This window comes from Neoarius graeffei, chromosome 26 (assembly GCF_027579695.1).
Source record: "Neoarius graeffei isolate fNeoGra1 chromosome 26, fNeoGra1.pri, whole genome shotgun sequence".
NCBI lineage: Eukaryota > Metazoa > Chordata > Actinopteri > Siluriformes > Ariidae > Neoarius > Neoarius graeffei.
The window spans coordinates 8,678,396-8,702,691 of record NC_083594.1 but is presented as its reverse complement, the minus strand read 5'-3'; the positions used below and the strand labels follow the sequence as shown (position 1 = coordinate 8,702,691).

The following is a 24,296-nucleotide window of genomic DNA, read 5'->3' as shown; positions in this document are numbered from 1 at the left end:
TGATAATCTTATAAATAAATCTGATAAAAAAAAAGTTAAATGTTGACAAAAAATGCTACTATGTTTGTTGTTGTGAACGAGCAAGTCACCAGAGGTCCATAACCGGGGTCCGTAACTGGGGTCCGTATCGTAGGATACAGACCTGCTCGCCAGCCAATCAGAGCACAGGATTTGATGGAAACCGGACTGTGAAAAAAATAAAAACAGTTACCTGATTGGTCAGATGTTTTAACCACCAACCACATAAACTGCAAGGGACTGATTTATTTATAGTTGTTATTATTATAGTCGTAGTTATAGGTATTGTTGAACCGGACCTGTCGTGAGGTTCGATTTCTCCTTTCCAAAAACAATGGCGTAGTCGTAATTCTAGTTTTGGTGGTGTTTATTGTGCTCGTTTCCCAAATGCAACAGGAAATAAGTGGGAAAAAAAATTTACAAATATACACAAGAAAAATGCAAAAGTCCATAAAGAAGGGAGAAAAAAGGAAAAAAAAACTATTTACACAGAGTACTTCTTTTACTGGTAAAGTCTCTCTAGAAATGTTACCTCCTGTGTAACTCTCCACCAACTACTCTCTAGCTTGGAAGTAAGCTAGCTCTTTTATAGACCCCAGGCTCCTCCTATAACCAGCGTAATCCATAATAATTTAATCCAGGCATGCCTAATTCTAATAAACAAAATATGAAAAAATAAAGAAAAAAATAATTCAGGTCCCGATATCATTCTCTGATCAATAAAGCCGGTAAGAAATCAACAAAATAAAAATTATACTTATGTCACCCATGAGCGCCCCCCGCCAATGAGGCTTTTTAAGCACGACGATGACGTTTACACTGTTTAAATAAATGCGGTACGGACGGCAGATAAATTATAAAGTGAAGTGGTGAGTAAAACCCAAAGATGATTTTATGGCAAGTGAAGTGGTTGTTTAGGAAGGCAAGCGTGCACCCTCGGCGACCTAAAGTGACTAACTGACCAGTACAATTTAAACAGGATGAACAGTTATTGCGAGAATGAAAACGGGTTCATTTCAGCTGTGTGCGTGCGTGCCGCACCTCGTGACGGGCTACTCCGTCGCAGGGCCTTAAAGCAGATTAAATATGCCAATTTGCGTTGGAAATCTGCTCAAAATACTTTCAGCACACAAAATAAACATGTCAACAGCAGGGTGTTCAGTTCATAATATTCATCTTTTCACAGGCTCTTTAAATCCACCAAAGCTACAAATATCTCGTATGAAACTAACTTTACCGCGATCGTATAATAAAACAATGGCTTTAGTTTGTCTTCAAGTGGTGAAAAAGGCACTTCCACAAATTCAATACCTGCCCTTCAGTCATGGTAAATCACACTGCAGGCGTTAAATTAATTCATCTGGTCAGAAATCCAATCTGTATTTTAGACTATTAGGAACAACTGCCCCCAAACTACATTTTCATTAAGACAAATTTGCAAAGTGGATGTGTTATTTAGCTCGTAATCAGCTTGCAGAAAACAAGCTTGCAAATCAGTTTGTTCTGTAGGTTTGCACACACACACACACACACAGTTTGAGTAAATTGTGGCTTAGGGTTATATATAATCAACTGGCAAGCCAAGTTCCTAGTTTAAGTAATATGTTGAGTTACATGCCAATCCTGAGACGCCAGTGATGCTGGCCTCTCCTGCTCTTCTGACCTGCCTGATCCTTCCTGATGCCCTACTTCTGGCTGGAGTCTCATCACATTGCTCCTGTGGAGAATGGGCCCATACAGACAGTCGAAAGATATACTTAGGGTGTATTCAGACCAGGATAGTTCGATAGTTCACTTGCTTTGGTCCGAACCAAATGTTTTTTTTATTTTTTCATTTTGGTGCGGTTCGCTTTCACACTGTACATTTTAGTAAGCGGACCAAAATCTGTCAACAAAGCCGCGCGCCCTGAGGTCGTTCAGCTATTGGTCAGAGACGACACGCGCACAAAGCGTTAAGTTCAAAAGTAGTCATGGAGGCTTTCCGTGCTGTTATTCTTTTTAATGTCATCAAAGCTATATGTTTTTTCCAGTTTTTACTGTTTTCACAATTGTGCGATTACTATGCTGTTGTACAAGTAATTTATCAACGACGACTTCAAAGGGCAAGGTGGCTACGGAGGATAGCGCTGATGAGCGCACATCATGTTGTGACAGTTCTGGCTCTTCACGCAAGACGGAGGAGGTATGTGTCGGGATATTCGTCTTATCCATCGTAATAGATGAATTTCTTTTTTGCGTCGCTAGTACCGCCACTTTTTGAAAGAATGTCCCTGATTTTAATGTAGGTCTGACGGAGTTTCTTCACTTTTAGCCGACATTGTTCTGGGGAGCGCGTGAACCCCTTCTCCTTCATTTTCTCACTGAATACAGCAAACAAGTCGGCATTTTTGTGTGTTCTCTCCAAAAGCTCAGATATGTGGACATCTGCCCAGATATCCACAAGGGTACGCGTTTCTTCCTCGGCCCACGTTTGCCCCCTACTCATTTTTTTGTACTCTGTAGTCGAGCCTACCACTGGTCTGAATGACTGAACGACTGTTGTAAGGTTCCCTTGACAACCGAAACAGTGTTTGCACTTTGCGGTGGAGTGTCAAGACTCTGTTTCCCATAATGCTCGACAAACGACGGAAGCTCCCGAGGTACAAAAAAGCAAAACTGTCAGATTACGGTAGGTCCGGTCTGCTTTCACTACTCCAAAAGGTCCGCACCAGAGTTCCTTTGGTCCGGACCGAGTCCGACCTTGCAGCTCGGTCTCGGTCCGCTTGTTTGGTCCGGACCAGAGTTCGGTGGTTTGTATTCAGACCAACCCAAAAGGTCCGGACCAAGGGAAATTTGGTTCGTTTGGTCGTTTGGTCCGGACCAAACAACGTAGGTGTGAATACGCCCTTAGACACTTACAGATTTGCTACGATGGTTTAGGATGACAATTGACATAATAACTTTAGGACTGCGATTGTCATGAACAGTTTTGCACTCAAGTCTCCATCAATGAACAGTTTATAACTTCGGCAAAACAGACTTCATGATGATGAATTTCCTGGTTACACAGTTGTACAGTACTTCGTGACTTTTTTATAGAAGCAAGTTATTTATAATCGTGCTATCTATTATCACCCAGATGAGGATGGGTTCCCTTTTGAGTCTGGTTCCTCTCGAGGTTTCTTCCTCAGGTCGTCTGAAGGTGATGATACACAGGGCAACTTTTTTGGGTGATGTTGCCAGCAACGGGCAACCAGATGAGACACAAGGCAACTAATTAGGGCAACAGACAACTGGCAACAACCAATCAGATAAGAGCAAATCTATTACCAGGGAGACAGACACCACAAAGATGGACACTGAAACATTTGCAGCTATTAGTAATCGTTTATTACAACTCACATACACACACACAAAAAAAAATCACAAGCTGCCAATCGCTTTTAACTTGACACAAGAGAGCTAACATTATCCCTACATAGCTAGCGATAACTTTCAGCTAACTATGTTAGCAAAAACCACTACTAGTTAGCTAAATCCCATTCAATCTCTCTGGAGCGGTCGTTAGCTAACGGAAGTTTACACTTAGCTGAAAAAAAACGACGTCTTAATTACAACCTGAGCACATAAAAAGAGATGTCTGTTGGTTTTCTAAACATTTGATGAGGTCAATTCACTACTTTGGGTTTACACCGAACAACTTACCAGCATACACTACCGTTCAAAAGTTTGGGGTCACTTTGAAATGTCCTTATTTTTGAAAGAAAAGCACTGTTCTTTTCAATGAAGATCACTTTAAACTAATCAGAAATCCACTCTATACATTGCTAATGTGGTAAATGACTATTCTAGCTGCAAATGTCTGGGTTTAGGTGCAATATCTCCATAGGTGTATAGAGGCCCATTTCCAGCAACTATCACTCCAGTGTTCTAATGGTACAATGTGTTTGCTCATTGCCTCAGAAGGCTAATGGATGATTAGAAAACCCTTGTACAATCATGTTAGCACAGCTGAAAACAGTTTAGCTCTTTAGAGAAGCTATAAAACTGACCTTCCTTTGAGCAGATTGAGTTTCTGGAGCATCACATTTGTGGGGTCGATTAAATGCTCAAAATGGCCAGAAAAATGTCTCGACTATATTTTCTATTCATTTTACAACTTATGGTGGTAAATAAAAGTGTGACTTTTCATGGAAAACACAAAATTGTCTGGGTGACCCCAAACTTTTGAACGGTTGTCTCTCTTTTTCTTCGCTCCACTGCCGGAGACGCCGCCTTCTTTGTTGAAAATTTCAGAAGCTCTCAGGTGGTCATGTGGGTCGCTGCTAGCACTCTGGATCTTAAAAAGTTGCCCAAAACGACAAAAATCATTCAAATAGAAATTATGTTGTACAGTCGCAATGGGAAAGTGTCGAAGCATAGTTGCCGAGCAACATTGCCCAAAAAGTTGCCCCGTATATCACCACCTTGAGGGAGCTTTTCCTTGTCATGGTTGCCAGAGGCTTGCTCATCAGGGATAAATACATTTATTTGGGATAAAATTAGTTCATATGTTTAAAGTCTTTAATTTTCTGTAAAGCTGCTTTGCGATAATGTCTGTGGTTAAAAGCGTGATACAAATAAACTGACCTGACTTGCCTTAATATCTTTACTTGGGCAATATAACAGAATACAGAAACATCCTAACTGTGAAATCTTGAACTCATGTTATTCTGTATTTGTTTATGATGTTATCTAAAGTATATCCATATCAAAAAAAAAAAAAATAGCCTCAACAAGGATGTAGCTCATACCGGCCACTGTTATTGTGTTTGAGTTTGAAATCCGATCAATCCTGTTGGAGGAGTAGCGATTTTTGTGAAATTGCATAAGACCCCTCTGTAGCCTCATCCATGACAGATGGCACCATCTGGTGAACAACTCTTGTTGGAATATGTCTTTAGAGTCTTCTGGGTGAGTTTCACTGAAAACATCCCAGCAGTTTACGAACAGTCATGTTTGGTGTGACTAGTCACCCAAAAATTTCAAACGGCCATAAGATGTTAAATATGACAGGTGGCGCCACTGCCTTGACAACTTTTATGCACACACCCACCTGGGGAACATTCCTTATGAGTTTGATTAAAATCTGATCAATCCTGTGGGAGGAGTAGCGATTTTTGTGAAATTGCATACGACCCCTCTGTAGCCTCATCCATGACAGATGGCACCACCTGGTGAACAACTCTTGTTGTTATATCTCTTTAGAGTCTTCTGGGTGAGTTTCAGTGAAAACGTCCTCGCAGTTTACAAAGAGTAGTGTTTAATGTGAGGAGTCAGCCAAAATTTTCAAACATCCACAAAATTGTAAATATGACAAGTGGCACTACCATCTTGGCAACTTTTTATGTTGCCAAGATGCGGAACATTGTATGTGTGTTTGACTGAAATCCGATCAATCCTGTAGGAAGAGAAGCGATTTTTGTAAACTGTAGATGGACGATGGACAGATGATCGCATAAGCTCATCCGGCCTGACCTGCAGCCAGATGAGCTATCCATCCATCCATCCATTATCTGTAGCTGCTTATCCTGTTCTACAGGGTCGCAGGCGAGCTGGAGCCTATCCCAGCTGACTACGGGCGAAAGGCGGGGTACACCCTGGACAAGTCGCCAGGTCATCACAGGGCTGACACATAGACACAGACAACCATTCACACTCACATTCACACCTACGCTCAATTTAGAGTCACCAGTTAACCTAACCTGCATGTCTTTGGACTGTGGGGGAAACCGGAGCACCCGGAGGAAACCCACGTGGACACGGGGAGAACATGCAAACTCCACACAGAAAGGCCCTCGCCAGCCACGGGGCTCGAACCCAGGACCTTCTTGCTGTGAGGCAACAGTGCTAACTACTACACCACCGTGCCACCCCAGATGAGCTAAAAAAATAAAATAAAATAAAAACATGATGAGGGCGGCACGGTGGTGTAGTGGTTAGCGCTGTCGCCTCACAGCAAGAAGGTCCGGGTTCGAGCCCTGTGGCCGACGAGGGCCTTTCTGTGCGGAGTTTGCATGTTCTCCCCGTGTCCGCGTGGGTTTCCTCCGGGTGCTCCGGTTTCCCCCACAGTCCAAAGACATGCAGGTTAGGTTAACTGGTGACTCTAAATTGACCGTAGGTGTGAATGTGAGTGTGAATGGTTGTCTGTGTCTATGAGCCCTGTGATGACCTGGCGACTTGTCCAGGGTGTACCCCGCCTTTCACCCGTAGTCAGCTGGGATAGGCTCCAGCTTGCCTGCGACCCTGTAGAACAGGATAAAGCGGCTAGAGATAATGAGATGAGATGAGATAACTGTAACTATAGAAATGACAGTTATATAGTTATATTTGTTCTATTGACAACAGAACGATATCATTGATAGGAAACTGACAGAGGCATGTAGGTTGTTGTTTTTTTTTTTTTTCTTCTTGCAACTTTTGTCTAGTTTCAGTTAAATCCTTGAAACTTATCTTTGCTCACACATCTGCTCTCTGTTTTTCCTAAGGCTATCCTGCTCAGTAATTCTCCATCACCTACACTATCACACTCAGCCAACTCAGCTTCCTGAAATTACATTTTCCAATCATATCGCTACACCACACTCTTGAATGTGTATATATATATATATATATATATATATATATATATATATATATATATATATATATAGTCTGTCCTTCAATAAACTGAGAAACATCTCCGAACTGCTCGTCTGTGTCAGTGATTGTCGCTCCCTGATCCGTGAGTCAGAATCCCCTTAGCGGCAGAGGACTTATATTTCTAGATCACTCGTACTTTATCAATTCGACCTGCTTTAGTACAGACAAATCACAATCGATCAGTAACTGTTACAAGTACAATAGTATTAGTGAGCGTATTATGACAACACTGATGTTGATTATGAAAATGTGCGAAATAAAAGGTGTATAACTTTTTTCCAGCAAGTCACTTACTTATTCCTTCTTCTATTTTAAAATGCTACTTATCTTGCTATCAATTAAATAATGCATTGGTGTCATTTCTGTCACGCATCATCAGTTGCTTAGTAACACAGACCCACTTTATGGTTTTGTTACTTGAGATGAAAAAAATTAATTCCTAAGTTAAGATCATTTGTTAGAAACTTTTATTTGTCACATGCACACTTCAAGCACAGTGAGATTCAACCTCTGCATTTAACCCATCTGAAGCAGTGAACACACACACACACACAGAGCAGTGGGCAGAGATACTACAGCGCCCGGGGAGCAATCAGGGGTTTGGTACCTTGCTCAAGGGCACTTCAGCCCAAGGCCGCCCCACGTTAACCTAACTGCATGTCTTTGGACTGTAGGGAAAACTGGAGCAAACCCACGCTGACAACATGCAAACTCCACACAGAAAGGCCTTCATCGGCCACTGGGCTCGAACCCAGAACCTCCTTGCTGTGAGGCGACCGTGCTAACCACTACACCACCATGCCGTGAAAAATCTCATCTCATCTCATTATCTCTAGCCGCTTTATCCTTCTACAGGGTCGCAGGCAAGCTGGAGCCTCTCCCAGCTGACTACGGGCGAAAGGCGGGGTACACCCTGGACAAGTCGCCAGGTCATCACAGGGCTGACACATAGACACAGACAACCATTCACACTCACATTCACACCTACGGTCAATTTAGAGTCACCAGTTAACCTAACCTGCATGTCTTTGGACTGTGGGGGAAACCGGAGCACCCGGAGGAAACCCACGCGGACACGGGGAGAACATGCAAACCCCACACAGAAAGGCCCTCGCCGGCCCCGGGGCTCGATCCCGGACCTTCTTGCTGTGAGGCGACAGCGCTAACCACTACACCACCGTGCCGCCCCGCCGTGAAAAATGTAATATTTAATTTAAAAATCTGCCATCAGATCTCAACTATTCTCTTATATAGGTCCTAAGTATTACGATGATGAGGATGACAACGATTATGATGAGAGAAAATATATTTAATTTTATACCCACTGACCTGTAACAGGAGGATGAACTGAGGAAAACGCTGAATAGGCTTCACCATCAGACCGTATAGAGTGATCCGGTCAACACTAGATGACTGCTTTTTCTGCACACACACACACAATTTATAGAGAGGTTGTGAGAGACTTTCTTTGAGAAACTGTAATAAAACAATGGCTCTATTTTGTGTTCAAATAGCGTAAAATGGCCTACCACAAATTTAATACCTGCCCTTCGGTTAGTAATTTCAGCATTTAGGAAGTCACACAAGTGACACATTAATCATTCTGCATTAAATCCACCCTGTATTTTACACGTGTAGATAGAAACGCATTAAAATATGCAAGATGTGTTCTTTAACTCGTGTGAAAGGCAGCATCCTCTTTCACATCTTGCTCCAGCTTGGAAAGCGTGGTTTTTTTTTTCTTCCTGGGTTTTATTAAGTTTGCACAAGTTACAGACAAAACAAACAGAGAGAAATATGAGCGGTTCGGATTTCACAAAAACAGCAGAGTCATCTCCACACGGACCTGAGACATTTTGGCTGTTCAGCAGGAAAAAATAAGGGAATGTTAAAGTTTACTTTTTGCTATTTTTGCTTTTGTGAATGTTTGGTAAAGCAACCTTGCACCCACGTTACGGCCTTCAGTTTGGGCTTGGACTTCTGAATCACTGCGTTGGAGACGTGACTCCATTTGTACTTTGTAGATTTGTCACTTACACTTTGCAGACTGGAGACACTATCAAGTTGTACAGTATATGACGATGGCTGCCGTATGTCTTGACAGACAATAGCATAGCACCACCGAAAAGTTAAAATATTAAAATATTGTGTGCAGTGTATGAAAAAAAAACGGTTCTCAGCCTGCGAGAATCTCTTCTTTGCTGCCAACGCTCAAGACGATGCTGTTCGCAAACCTTTTTTCCCAGACTTAAAGCCTTTCTCCATTTGCCCCGATCTTCTGCGACTTGAAACTCTTTCAAGTCGCGCTTGTAGACGTTTTTTAACCTTAGTAGGAGTCTGCCTTTGCCCCTAGCACCAGTCAACAGCTCGCCATGCAAGAGATCTTTGGGTATCCTACCATCTTCCATACAGCGAACATGTCCTAGCCAACGGAGGCGATGATGTACAAGGATTAAATGGAGTGTCTTGCTCTTTGTTCTCTCCAGAACCTCTTGGTTGGGCATCTTATCCCTCCATGTCACTCCGAGAATTCGCTGCAAGCACCACATGTGGAACGAGTTGAACCTGTTTTCTTGCTCTGCATACATAGGCCAGCTCTCAGATCCATATAGAAGGATACTGGCGTTGTATACCTTCACTTTTGTGCTGGTTGTGAGCAGGCGGTTCTCCCAGACTCGTTTTGAGAGGCGGGCCAATGTTGTTGAAGCCTTTCCAATGCGTCTGGCTATTTCTCGGTCGAGGGACAGATTATCGGAGATGGTAGAGCCCAGGTAAGTAAATTCGCTGACCACATCAAGGACAGTGCTGTCTATGGTGATACTCAGTTCTGTGTTGCATCTTGGGTTCTGCACCAATACTTGGGTCTTCTTCAGACTGATGGTAAGGCCAAATTCTTTGCATGCTTTGGAGCAAAGGTCCACCAGCCTTTGCAAGCCTTCCTCAGATTGTGCTACGAGGGCGGCATCATTGGCAAACAGAAGCTCTCTGGTCAGACTGGTGACACTAGTAAGTTGTATATATTAATCTTAATTTATCATTGTATGTCTATATTCACATATGAGTAGAACAATAATGGCTGTCAAAACAGAACAACCACAGAAGCCCAATTTTGACACGCTGTCGAAATACTTTCCCTTCATCCGATAACAAACTACTGCTGTTTGCTAATTGTTTTTTTCCTCACTTATTGCCAATAACTGTAACTTTAGCTCTTGTTGCAAGTGCTTTAAATAGTATTAGTATAAATATAGAGGTGATTATAGAAAATCGCACGTGCTGATTGGTCGAGAAATTCAGACTATTTCTCAGTAATCGCCTCGAGCGACTCGGAAAAACGGCGGCCGATCGCTTCATCACCGTAAGTGAGGAAGAATTGCAAATGATGAAAGAAAATCCTGTTCCTAAAAGCACTAAAAAGATACTACGAAGTTTGTTCTAAATCTATTCAAAGTTAAGCTGGAATTGTGATTTATTTTAACGATTTCAAAACAAAGTATTTTATGTGACTCGGTGTAGATAAGTGACACAAGTCTGCGACGCGCTGTTATTACATTTGCATGCTGTTTTTCCTCATCTCATCTCATTATCTCTAGCCGCTTTATCCTGTTCTACAGGGTCACAGGCAAGCCGGATCCTATCCCAGCTGACTACGGGTGAAAGGCGGGGTACACCCTGGACAAGTCGCCAGGTCATCACAGGGCTGACACATAGACACAGACAACCATTCACACTCACATTCACACCTACGGTCAATTTAGAGTCACCAGTTAACCTAACCTGCATGTCTTTGGACTGTGGGGGAAACCGGAGCACCCGGAGGAAACCCACGCGGACACGGGGAGAACATGCAAACTCCGCACAGAAAGGCCCTCGCCGGCCACGGGGCTCGAACCCGGACCTTCTTGCTGTGAGGCGACAGCGCTAACCACTACACCACCGTGCCGCATGCTGTTTTTGAAGATTGAAAATTTTTTTAATACAATTTTTTTTAAATAATCACCTGTGTATTTATACTAAAACGATTATCTGCCTCACGCTCAGTGAATATCAGTGAATAATAACCTCGACTTCACGTCAGTTATTATTAACCGATATTCACTTCACCTTCAGGGAATAATTGTTAAATATTAGGATGAGAAATGACAGCGAATTGTGCACGTCGTTTGATGTCCGTTCAACTACAACTTAAAAATCAGCATTCAAGAAGATTCCCCGTGGAATTCATTTGCATTGTTTGTTTTTTTGTTTCTTAAGTCAGTAAAGTATAGACCCCTTCGCAGTAAACGTCATTCATACGCAAGTGGAAATTGTGCGCGCAGCCTGGACTCAAAAAAGACTCGGCGATGCCTAGTTGTTGTGTTGTCGGGTGTCAGAATCGTAGCCGTGATGGGGTTAAAATGTTCAGAATTCCAGCAGGATCTCACCCATTCCAAAAAAATCGCCGATGTCTATGACTACAAGCCATCAAACGTGTAGACTGGGATGAAAGCACCATCAAAAATGCGCGGGTTTGCAGCGCCCACTTCATCACAGGTAAGATCAGGCTATTTATTAAATCTTTCTTTTTTATTCTTTCTAGTCTTCATTTATTGATGTAGCAAAATACTTTGGTAACGTTTGTCTGATTAGCTGGGTCATAGTTACACAATGTAATGAATATTGTTAGCATGTTAGCTTAGCTTTGCATGCAGTTTTGTTTGTAGGAGCGGTCTCGCTTGACTCAAGCAGTCCAGATTTTGTGCCATCATTATTTGTGTATGCCGAAAATCACAATTTTAAAGCAAGGATGGTGTTAGGGTTTTGCTGGGATTCGAACCTGGTTCGTTGGTGTGATAATCCAGCAAACCCCCACTAGGCCACCAGGGGGATGACTCAAATGCAGAGGCGTGAGGCGGAAGTAGAAAAAGAATCAAAAGGTTTATTTAAACTATATACACTATATACAGGGCAAAACAAAAGACAAAAAAAAACCAAAGAGTATAATCCAAAAGAAAAGCAAAGTGCAAAAATTCAAAAGCTAAGAAGATCAAAAAACACAGTACAAAGGAAACTGGAGATAAACATAACAGCACAAAGACTCCGTGACAAGAGGACTGAACTCAGGGGTATAAATAGACAAACTAATTAAGGACACAGGTGAAGATAATTAGGCAATTAACACAAACACAAAACACAGGAACAGTGGCGGCCTCTAGAGGCCAAAATAAACACGACATGAAAAGGAAATAACAGCGGCCTCTAGAGGCCAAAACAGTCCTAGTCCTAACAGGACCCCCCCCTCTAGGAGCGTCTCCTGACGTTCCCAGGGCGATCCGGATGGGCCGAATGGAAGTCCCGACATAGTTCTTTATCAAGGACATCCCGAGCAGGAACCCAGCAGCGCTCCTCAGGACCATAGCCCTCCCAGTCCACCAGATATTGCAACCCGCCGCGGACCCGGCGGGAGTCAAGCAGGCGATTCACAGTGAACACAGTCTGCCCCTGGAAGATGCGGGGGGGTGGGGGGTTCCTAGGGGCAGGGGCATACGTAGATGTCAGTACGGGCCGTAACAGGGAAACATGGAAAGTGGGGTTGATCCTCAGAGTCCGGGGCAACTGGAGCCGGTAGGAGACAGGGTTCACCCTGCGCACCACCTTGAAGGGGCCAATGTAGCGAGGAGCAAGCTTGCGGTTCTCCACCCGCAGTGGAAGGTCCTTAGTGGACAGCCAAACACGCTGCCCAGGGCGGAAAGCGTGTGCAGGTCTTCTATGGCGGTTGGCCTGAGTCTGGTTGGTTCTGGAGGTCTGTATGAGGGTCTTCCTGACCTTGCTCCAGGTCTTGCGACACCGTCTCACATATTGGTTGACCGAGGGCACCCCCACGTCCTCCTCCTGGTCCGGGAACAGAGGTGGCTGGAACCCGAATTGGCACTGGAATGGCGACAGCTTGGTGGCCGATGACTGCAGGGTGTTGTGGGCGTACTCCGCCCATGGCAGCCAGGTGCTCCACGATGTCGGGTTATCCATAGCCAGGCCTCGCAGGGTGGTTTCCAGGTCCTGGTTGAGCCTCTCCGTCTGACCATTGGACTGTGGGTGAAACCCAGAGGAGAGGCTGGCAGTGGCTCCGATGACCTTGCAGAACCCGTGCCACACTCGGGAGGAGAACTGGGGCCCTCGGTCTGAGACGATGTCCTGTGGAAGACCAAAGACTCGGAAGACATGATTAAACAAAAGTTTCGCAGTTTCAAGAGCAGAGGGGAGTTTGCACAGTGGTATGAAGCGGCAGGCCTTGGAGAATCTGTCAACTAAGACCAAAATGACCGTGTTACCTTGTGACTCAGGGAGACCCGTGATAAAGTCGACTGCCACGTGGGACCAGGGACGCCGGGGAATGGTCAGAGGATGCAGGAGACCCTGGGGACGCTGTCGTGGGTTCTTGGTTCTGGTGCAAACCTCACAGGACAGGACAAATGACCTTACTTCCTTCTCCATGTTAGGCCACCAGAAGCGTCTTTTCAGGAAGTCCAGGGTCCTCCGAGCTCCCGGGTGGGCGGTGAGAGGGGAAGAGTGACCCCACTGGAGAACCTTGGCCCGGGCTTGATGTGGGACGTACAAGAGGCCTGGTGGCCCCGTCCCAGGACCGGGGTCCTGGCGTTGGGCTCGTCGGACAGCCTCCTCAATACCCCAGCGGACAGGGGCCACAATCCGGGACACAGGGATAATAGGCCCGACTTCATTCTCCCTGTTAGTGGCAGAGAACAGTCTGGACAGTGCGTCAGGTTTGGTGTTCTTGGAGCCGGGGCGGTATGAGAGGGTGAAGTCAAACCGACTGAAAAACAGGGCCCACCTAGCCTGTCGAGGGTTCAGTCTCTTGGCTTGCTGGAGGTACTCCAGGTTCTTGTGGTCAGTCCAAACCAGGAATGGATGTTGTGCTCCCTCCAGCCAGTGCCTCCACTCCTCAAGGGCCAGTTTGACCGCTAGCAGTTCTCGATCCCCCACATCGTACCGGGACTCAGCAGGACTCAGGCGGTGGGAGAAGTAAGCGCAGGGGTGCAGCTTTCCTTCCGAACGTTGAGAGAGCACCGCGCCGACACCACTGTCCGAGGCGTCCACCTCCACGATGAATGGTTGGGAGGTGTCCGGGAGAACCAGAATGGGTGCCGTGCAGAAGCGGTCCTTGAGGTCTTTGAACGCCTTTTCTGCCTGAGGAGACCAGCCATAAGATCCACCTGTCCCTTTGGTGAGGTCTGACATGGGTGCTGCCACAGAACTGAAGTTCCTGATGAACTTGCGGTAGAAGTTAGCGAATCCTAAGAACCGCTGAACCTCCTTAACGGACTTGGGAGTAGGCCAGTCCCGGACGGCCAGGGTCTTGGCAGGGTCCATTTGGAGTTGGCCTGTCCGTACAATAAATCCCAGAAAGGAGACCTCGGGAACATGAAATTCGCATTTCTGGGCCTTGGCGAACAGATTGTTCTGTAGCAGCCTCTGGAGAACCTGGCGGACATGGTGGCGGTGCTCCTGCACGGTCTTGGAAAAGATAAGGATGTCGTCGAGGTAGACAAAAACGTATAGGTTAATCATGTCCCTTAAGACGTCGTTGATTAGGGCCTGAAAAACAGCTGGTGCGTTGGTGAGTCCGAAGGGCATCACCTGGTATTCGTAGTGCCCAGACGGGGTGTTAAAGGCAGTCTTCCACTCGTCTCCCTGTCGGATACGGATGAGGTGGTATGCGTTCCGTAGGTCCAACTTGGTGAAGACGGTGGCGCCTTGGAGCAGGTCGAAAGCTGTGGACATCAGCGGAAGGGGATATCGGTTGCGCACAGTGATCTTATTCAGGCCCCTGTAATCAATACATGGTCGGAGCCCCCCATCCTTCTTGCCGACAAAGAAGAAGCCGGCTCCAGCAGGTGAAGTGGAGGGTCGAATAAACCCAGAGACCAGGGCATCTTTGAGGTATTCCTCCATGGCCTTGCGTTCTGGCTGAGAGAGTGAAAACAGTCTGCCACGAGGAGGGGTAGTCCCAGGGAGCAAGTCGATGGCACAGTCGTAGGCCCGGTGCGGAGGAAGAACGGCGGCCCTGCTCTTGCTGAATACCTCCTTGAGATCCCAGTACTCTGTGGGAACTTGAGATAACTCGATGAGATCAGGGGGCTCGGCAGGAGACACAGGAGAGCTAGAGAGCAGACAAGAGGCATGGCATGCAGGGCCCCATTCCACAACCTGGCTAGTTACCCAGTCTATGCGAGGGTTGTGGCGAGTAAGCCAAGGAAGGCCTAGAATAACTGGGAACTCAGGTGAAGGAATCAGGTGCAGGGATATTTCTTCCTTGTGACCTTGAGACTGGAGGAAAACTGGAGAAGTAACTTGGGTGACTCTTCCATCACCTAACGCTTGGCCATCGAGGGCAGACACAGACAGTGGGACTTCAAGAGGTGCAGTCGGAATATTGATGCTTTGGGCGAAGTGAATATCCATAAAGTTCCCAGCCGCCCCTGAGTCTATCAAAGCTTGACAAGAGTGGACAGACTCACCCCAGGAGATGGAGACCGGGATGTAGATTCCTTGGCCAGGGAGTCCGGGAGAGAGGGTAGGCCCCGTCACAACCCTCCCTCGGCTGGACGGGGCGGTCCTTTTCCCAAGAGTTCGGGACATGATGCTCGGAAGTGACCAGGCTTGCCACAGTAGATGCAGCACTTGTCCCTCCTTCTGCGCTCCCTCTCAGATGCGGAGAGGCGAGTACGACCCACTTGCATGGGTTCTGGACAGTCACTGAAGGAGGTAGACGGTCTCCAGGTAGAGGTAGGGAGGCTGGGGGGGCTCAAGGCTTGGTGGCGTTCTCTCATCCTGTTGTCCAGACGAATAGCATGTGAGATGAGGGTTTCGAGGTCACTTGGGCATCCAATAGAGGCCAGACCGTCCTTGATGGGGTCAGACAGACCATGGTGGAAGGCTGACACCAGGGCAGTCTCGTTCCATCCACTTACTGCTGCGAGTGTTCGGAACGAGATGGCGTAATCTGCGACGCTTCCTCCTTGCTGGATGGACATGAGCTTTCGGGCTGCGTCGGTACTGATGTCTGCCTGATCGAAGACCCGAAGCATCTCTTCAGAAAACAGCTGGAAATCAAAGCACTCAGGTCCCTGTCTTTGCCAGATAGCAGTAGCCCAGGCTCGCGCCTTACCAGCTAATAAGGTGATCACAAAGGCAATCTTGCGGCGATCCGTAGTGTAGGTGGTAGGCTGAAGCTCAAAGGTGAGTTGACACTGGGTAAGGAACTCTCGGCACTCACTGTGCTTGCCGTCATACCTCTGTGGTGCAGGAAGGCTGGGTTCGCGAGGTGAAGAAGGCAGCATTGCAGGAGGCACTGGAGCAGGAGTGGGAGCTGGATCAGGAGCAGGAACTGGATCAGGAGCAGGAGATGCAGGCAGAGATGTCAGCTGTGCCAGGGTTTTCCCAATTTGCTGAAGCAGTTCCTCGTGGCGAGCGAGGGCCTCACGTTGGCTGGTGAGCGTACGTCCATGAGCGTCCATGGTCGCTCCGAAGCGTGTCAAAGCTGCCATAATTCCCTGAAGGTTGGCCGGGTAGACAGTTGAAGCAGCCTCTGCTGAGTCGGTCATGACGGAGTCTTTCTGTTAGGGTTTTGCTGGGATTCGAACCTGGTTCGTTGGTGTGATAATCCAGCAAACCCCCACTAGGCCACCAGGGGGATGACTCAAATGCAGAGGCGTGAGGCGGAAGTAGAAAAAGAATCAAAAGGTTTATTTAAACTATATACACTATATACAGGGCAAAACAAAAGACAAAAAAAAACCAAAGAGTATAATCCAAAAGAAAAGCAAAGTGCAAAAATACAAAAGCTAAGAAGATCAAAAAACACAGTACAAAGGAAACTGGAGATAAACATAACAGCACAAAGACTCCGTGACAAGAGGACTGAACTCAGGGGTATAAATAGACAAACTAATTAAGGACACAGGTGAAGATAATTAGGCAATTAACACAAACACAAAACACAGGAACAGTGGCGGCCTCTAGAGGCCAAAATAAACACGACATGAAAAGGAAATAACAGCGGCCTCTAGAGGCCAAAACAGTCCTAGTCCTAACAGATGGAAAGGTAAAATTGTGTGCCCTCGCTCTAAATGCCAACTTACGTTGACTGCTCTAACCTAGCTCCCGCCCCGTTCAGTTTCATTTCTGCTCTCTGCCTCTCGCTTTTTACGCAGCTCTGATTTCTCTTAGCTGCACTCTTTACACTATCATTCCTTTCATGCCATTACCTCCTGCAAATTGCTGTTTAGTGTTGGGATTTGCTGTTGTAGCTAAAGCCACATTGCCATCACATCACTGGCATAATTTGATTAAAACAAAATGAATATGAATGTCCCATTGTTAATTAAGTTGTACATGCCCACACATAACAATCATATGCGTCTAAAGACTTGTAGGCACGAAGTTTTTCGTGGGTGTACACTGAAGTCTTGTCAATAAGGTACGAGTATATATCTGGCCATTGTATACCAGGGAACTTACTATCATCGTCCGTCCACTCTTTAATTAAATGCGGATCCGGTAGGCGATGTCCACTTGTTAGAGTTAACTTATTTATGTAGCATTCTCGATCTTGTAACGACAATTGTTTTGCATAATCTGACAGCTCATAATGCCGGTCTATGGGCAGCGCCATTGTTTGAGTCCAGGCTGCCCGCACATCCTAGCAACAGTCAGTTTGTTTACAAACATGCGAAGGGGTCTATTCGTCGTTTTGAACTATTATACAGTGGTGCTTGAAAGTTTGTGAACCCTTTAGAATTTTCTATATTTCTACATAAATATGACCCAAAACATCATCAGATTTTCACACAAGTCCTAAACGTAGATAAACAGAACCCAGTTAAACAAATGAGACAAAAATATTATACTTGGTCATTTTTTTATTGAGGAAAATGATCCAATATTACATATCTGTGAGTGGCAAAAGTCTGTGAACCTCTAGGATTAGCAGTTAATTCAAAGGTGAAATTAGAGTCAGGTGTTTTCAATCAATGGGATGACAATCAGGTGTGAGTGGGCACCCTGTTTTATTTAAAGAACAGGGATCTATCAAAGTCTGATCTTCACAACACATGTTTGTGGAAGTGTATCATGGCACGAACAAAGGAGATTTCTGAGGACCTCAGAAAAAGCGTTGTTGATGCTCATCAGGCTGGAAAAGGTTACAAAACCATCTCTAAAGAGTTTGGACTCCACCAATCCACAGTCAGACAGATTGTGTACAAATGGAGGAAATTCAAGACCATCATTACCCTCCCCAGGAGTGGTCGACCAACAAAGATCACTCCAAGAGCAAGGCGTGTAATAGTTGGCGAGGTCACAAAGAACCCCAGGATAACTTCTAAGCAACTGAAGGCCTCTCTCACATTGGCTAATGTTAATGTTCATGAGTCCACCATCAGGAGAACACTGAACAACAATGGTGTGCATGGCAGGGTTGCAAGGAGAAAGCCACTGCTCTCCAAAAAGAACATTGCTGCTCATCTGCAGTTTACTAAAGATCATGTGGACAAGCCAGAAGGCTATTGGAAAAATGTTATGTGGACGGATGAGAACAAAATAGAACTTTTTAGTTTAAATGAGAAGAGTTATGTTTGGAGAAAGGAAAACACTGCATTCCAGCATAAGAACCTTATCCCATCTGTGAAACATGGTGGTGGTAGTATCATGGTTTGGGCCTGTTTTGCCGCATCTGGGCTAGGACGGCTTGCCATCATTGATGGAACAATGAATTCTGAATTATACCAGCGAATTCCCAAGCAAAATGTCAGGACATCTGTCCACGAACTGAATCTCAAGAGAAGGTGGGTCATGCAGCAAGACAACGACCCTAAGCACACAAGTCATTCTACCAAAGAATGGTTAAAGAAGAATAAAGTTAATATTTTGGAATGGCCAAGTCAAAGTCCTGACCTTAATCCAATCGAAATGTTGTGGAAGGACCTGAAGCGAGCAGTTCATGTGAGGAAACCCACCAACATCCCAGAGTTGAAGCTGTTCTGTATTGAGGAACGGGCTAAAATTCCTCCAAGCTGGCATGCAGGACTGATCAACAGTTACCGGAAACGTTTAGTTGCAGTTATTGCTGCACAAGGGAGTCACACCAGATACTGAAAGCAAAGGTTCACATACTTTTGCCATTCACAGATATGTAATATTGGATCATTTTCCTCAATAAATAAATGACCAAGTATAATATTTTTGTCTCATTTGTTTAACTGGGTTCTCTTTATCTACTTTTAGGACTTGTGTGAAAATCTGATGATGTTTTAGGTCATATTTATGCAGAAATATAGAAAATTCTAAAGGGTTCACAAACTTTCAAGCACCACTGTAAGTCACAGCGACACCTTCGTAATGAATTCATGTTTTTTGACGTGTATCTCATTATTAGTGTCACTGTCACAAGATAATGCAGCGATTTATTGATGTGAAATACACGACACCACAGTATACAATTCGATAGTTCATACATGCTGCTGTAATATTATTATCCTATTCAGATTGATTTTGCGCTTCCACTCATCAGGAGCTCCGCTTTTAGCCAGTGCCTATTTTATTAACCCTACACATCTTTACCAGTTAGTTTCTGTTCATAAGCAGGACCAGGTTATTAATATAATACGACTGGTTGTAATTTTACAGATCTTTGTTACTACGATTGATGTTTTGAGAAGAATTAACACCCAACGTTGATTGTTCTCTGCTCTTTTGTTGGTATGGGATGCCTATGGTGATTAGTTCTGGCTGTTTTTACAGGATAGTGGCATCCATCTGTGTTTCCCTTTAAATCCGTCCCTAATTCCGTTGCAGATGGGGATGTTTGCTCTGCTCTGGTTTTTATCATCGGTGCTAATCGGAATGATGTTCTGCAGCAAGTGGTTCTTTATTTGGTGCTTCAGGTGTGTGGAACGTGTGCTTTAGTGTACCTGGGGAATCTGTGGTCCGTATCAGATAGGGAACACACTGCACACAGCAGCATAAACTACATCTTGCTGAAATAAATGAAAACCAGCTTAAGCCTTGTGTGATTAAATCACTGTGTCAATGTTGATTTAGCAATTTTTTTTTTGGATTTGAGACTAATCCCACTGTGTCCAGGAATGTTAAACCAAATGCGTTACTGAAAGCCAACTGTCTGTATGCTGGAAACTGAAAACTGGTACAAAATACAGTAAGAATTTTTGATTTTGTGATTAAATGCACAAATCTGCTCAGGGTCACATTGGAAATACAAAAGTTTGCAGCAGATTTGTGTTTCAAATAGATCATTTTTAAATAATGGTAACAGTTAAACGAGACCGTGAATGACTGTGTATCTCATTCCGGTCCTGTCCAGTCCAGAAGGAACGATTTATTGCACCTTCCTTGTGCAATAAATGTTGCAAGCTATATACACTATATACACAAGCTACACTATATTGCCAAAAGTATTCGCTCACCTGCCTTGACTCACATATGAGCTTAAGTGACATCCCATTCCTAATCCATAGGGTTCAATATGACGTCGGTCCACCCTTTGCAGCTAGAACAGCTTCAACTCTTCTGGGAAGGCTGTCCACAAGGTTTAGGAGTGTGTTTATGGGAATTTTTGACCATTCTTCCAGAAGCGCATTTGTGAGGTCACACTAATGTTGGACGAGAAGGCCTGGCTCTCAGTCTCCGCTCTAATTCATCCCAAAGGTGTTCTATCAGGTTGAGGTCAGGACTCCGTGCAGGCCAGTCAAGTTCATCCACACCAGACTCTGTCATCCATGTCTTTATGGACCTTGCTTTGTGCACTGGTGCACAGTCATGTTGGAAGAGGAAGGGGCCAGCTCCAAACTGTTCCCACAAAGTTGGGAGCATGGAATTGTCCAAAATGTCTTGGTATGCTGAAGCATTCAGAGTTCCTTTCACTGGAACTAAGGGGCCAAGCCCAGCTCCTGAAAAACAACCCCACACCATAATCCCCCCTCCACCAAACTTTACACTTGGCACAATGCAGTCAGACAAATACCGTTCTCCTGGCAACCGCCAAACCCAGGCTTGTCCATCAGATTGCCAGATGGAGAAGCGCGATTCATCACTCCAGAGAATGCATCTCCACTGCTCTGCACTGCACTGGCGGCATGCTTTACACCACTGCATCCGATGCTTTGCATTGCACTTGGTGATGTATGGCTTGGATGCAGCTGCTCGACCATGGAAACCCATTCCATGAAGCTCTCTGCGTACTGTTCTTGAGCTAATCTGAAGGCCACATGAAGTATGGAGGTCTGTAGTGATTGACTCTGCAGAAAGTTGGCGACCTCTTTGCACTATGCGCATCAGCATCCGCTGACCCCACTCGGTCAGTTTACGTGGCCTACCACTTCGTGGCTGAGTTGCTGTCATTCCCAAACACTTCCATTTTCTTATAATACAGCTGACAGTTGACTGTGGAATATTTAGGAGCGAGGAAATTTCACGACTGGATTTGTTGCACAGGTGGCATCCTATCACAGTTCCACGTTGGAATTCACTGAGCTCCTGAGAGCGACCCATTCTTTCACAAATGTTTGTAAAAACAGTCTGCATGTCTAGGTGCTTGATTTTATACACCTGTGGTCATGGAAGTGATTGGAACACCTGATTCCGATAATTTGGATGGGTGAGCAAATACTTTTGGCAATATAGTGTATATATAGAAGCGATATCCACCCTAGGAATACCGACCTATTTGCTAGAAAGAATCCAAAACGGTGAGGAATTGACCGAGAAGTAGTGATTTTTGTTGAACTGCAAGACATTCAGGCTTAATTAGACTGTAACTTGATTAATAATTGTAATTAAGCAAATCTGCGTAGAAGTTATATGCACCCTACCTTCATGAGAGAAAGAATCAAAATCGGTGAAGAATTGATGGAGAAGAAGTGATTTGTGTGGAAACTGCTCATTAGGAATTGTAGCCTAGTAAACTAGACCCACCCGCCTAGCGGCCAAAAATATTTTTTGCCTAGTGAATGGGTCTAGCCTTGCACCATATAAACAAAAACACCCTGGGCATCAAATCGTGCCCGCCAATCACAATGCAAGGTTTTTGTTTGGATTCTTTGGGCGGGCTTTTGCAGGAGTGACGACAAAGCTGCGCGACGCTGGAGAAAGCGCAGCAGGAAAGATGGCTGCGGCTAGTGAACAGCGCGCGTTTGACTCCGCTTTGGAATCAGTTTTAGAAGAATTAGACTTGGAGTTTTCGTTGAAACATGAGCAGGAAGAGGCTCTCCGCTCATTCCTTTTCAAGAAGGACGTTTTCGCTGTTTTGCCGACCGGCTATGGCAAAAGTCTGATCTACCAGCTGGCTCCGCTCGTAGCCAAAAGGATGGGGCTAGTTTGTGCAGTACGAAGAATTAATAAACAGCTTTGAAACATTACTTTTTGATTGTTTCTTATTTTCCCGTTATTTTAAATTTAAGGGAAATTATTTCACCAAACACCACTAAATAAAAACTCTCAAAAACAGTTTAAGCAAACCCTTGAAAAACACTTGGAAAAAAAAAATGAGTGTATGTGGTACAGACTCCAAACTTGTGGTCATTATCTCCAAACTTCTTAATATCTAGAACCTGTTTATTAATTAATACGCATTTTGAAAAATTATTTATTTCAAGGTCTCCCCCACTGCTTTCTGTCGCTCTGACTACGTCACAGTCACTGTTGCGCTGATTGGTCAGAGCGTTGGCCTATACGCACAGAGACAGTTTGAAAGACAGTGGTTTGTTCCTCCTACCCCCGTCGGAAATGTCTACGGATCGAGGCCAGACTAAATATTCACATTTAGTCTGGCTTGCCAGGCTATAGGAATTGATTAATTACTCCATATCTTGGGCGGCACGGTGGTGTAGTGGTTAGCGCTGTCGCCTCACAGCAAGAAGGTCCGGGTTTGAGCCCCGTGGCCAGCGAGAGCCTTTCTGTGCGGAGTTTGCATGTTGTCCGCGTGGGTTTGTTCCGGTTTCCCCCACAGTCCAAAGACATGCAGGTTAGGTTAACTGGTGACTCTAAATTGAGCGTAGGTGTGAATGTGAGTGTGAATGGTTGTCTGTGTCTATGTGTCAGCCCTGTGATGACCTGGTGACTTGTCCAGGGTGTACCCCGCCTTTCGCCCGTAGTCAGCTGGGATAGGCTCCAGCTTGCCTGCGACCCTGTAGAACAGGATAAAGCGGCTAGAGATAATGAGATGAGACTCCATATCTTCATTATTAATTGCAATTATGAAAATTTGGGTAGAAGCTACAGTACGTATATGCACCCCAGGCAGACCGACCTTCCTGCCAAAAGAAAAAAAAAATCAGTGAAGAACTGAGAGAGAAGAAGCGATTTTTGTGAAACGTGAACGACACTGGACAACACATGATGGCATAAATTCATCGCCTGTCAGCCGGATGAGCTAATAATCCGTAAATCAAATGTTTTTATCGTTGGGACTAAATATTACGTTAGTAACTGAGGCCTGAATCATTCATTTATCATATTTTAGCATTCAAAATAAAATGTTATTACATATCTCAGGTCATAATATAACATTTAGTCCAAGGTTTTTGTTGTTGACGGGCTGCATTTTGCTGTTGAAGGAGTAACAGGATTGAAGTTAGCAGAGTTGAGTTTTTCGCAAATCGACAACTGTAGTTAAATAATGCCCACGCTCATCGAGACATTAAGGACATATTGATTTATTTCGAATTTACCCAAAATACTGAATGAATGAATGAATGAATGAATGAATGAATGAACGATGATTTACTTTTATTTGATATTTGATGCTAGCCTGTTTCTACTGAAATGTGCGCGGTTTGTTTACAGGGGTGGGACAAATGCGTTCTAGAAAGCATTTGATTGGACGCAAATTGAACAAGTACAGGATGGATCTTTAAAAAAAAAGATTTGTGTCTATCAGTTGTTAGTATAAATACGCCGGTGATTATAGAAAATCGCACGTGCTGATTGGTCAAGAAATTCGGACGATTTCTCGATAATCACCTCGAGTGACTCAGCAAAATGGCGGCCGATCGCTTCGTCACCGTAAGTGAGGAAGAATTACAGCTCATGAAAGAAAATCCTGTTCCTAAAAGCACTAAAGATGCTACGAAGTTTGATCTAAAACTATTCAAAGGTAAAGAGAAATTGTGATTTATTTTATCGATTTAAAAACAAACTATTTTATGTGACTCGGTGTCGATAAGTGACAAGTCTGCGTGCACCATTATTACATTTGCCTGCTGCTTTTGAAGATTGAAATCATTTTTAATCCATTTTTTTTTAATAAATCACCTGGGTATTTATACTAAAACAATTATCTGCCCCAGGCTCAGTGAATAATAACCTCGACTTCATCTTGGTTATTATTTAAATAATATTGGCTGGCTTTTTTTCCGTGTTATATCAGATATATTCCATTCAGCTAGCATGATATTGAACGAGTCGAAGACGAGTAGCTGAATGGAATATATCTGATATACCACGAAAAAAGCCAGCCAATATTATTATTATTATTATTATTATTATTATACATACACATTCCTTTCGGGTGTTCAATGCGTCTTTCTCTTTCAAAATTCTCTCAAAAT

General features: G+C 44.6%; 1 protein-coding gene across 1 annotated transcript in view; it reads right to left on the bottom strand.

The window, feature by feature from the left end:
* Nucleotides 1–24,296, bottom strand: part of arhgef10la (Rho guanine nucleotide exchange factor (GEF) 10-like a) — a 419,992-nt gene that overhangs the window by 315,058 nt on the left and 80,638 nt on the right. Inside the window, exon 13 of the mRNA XM_060910368.1 lies at nucleotides 8,008–8,100. Coding sequence (XP_060766351.1) covers nucleotides 8,008–8,100 — 93 coding nt within the window. The remainder of the gene's footprint in view (nucleotides 1–8,007; nucleotides 8,101–24,296) is intronic.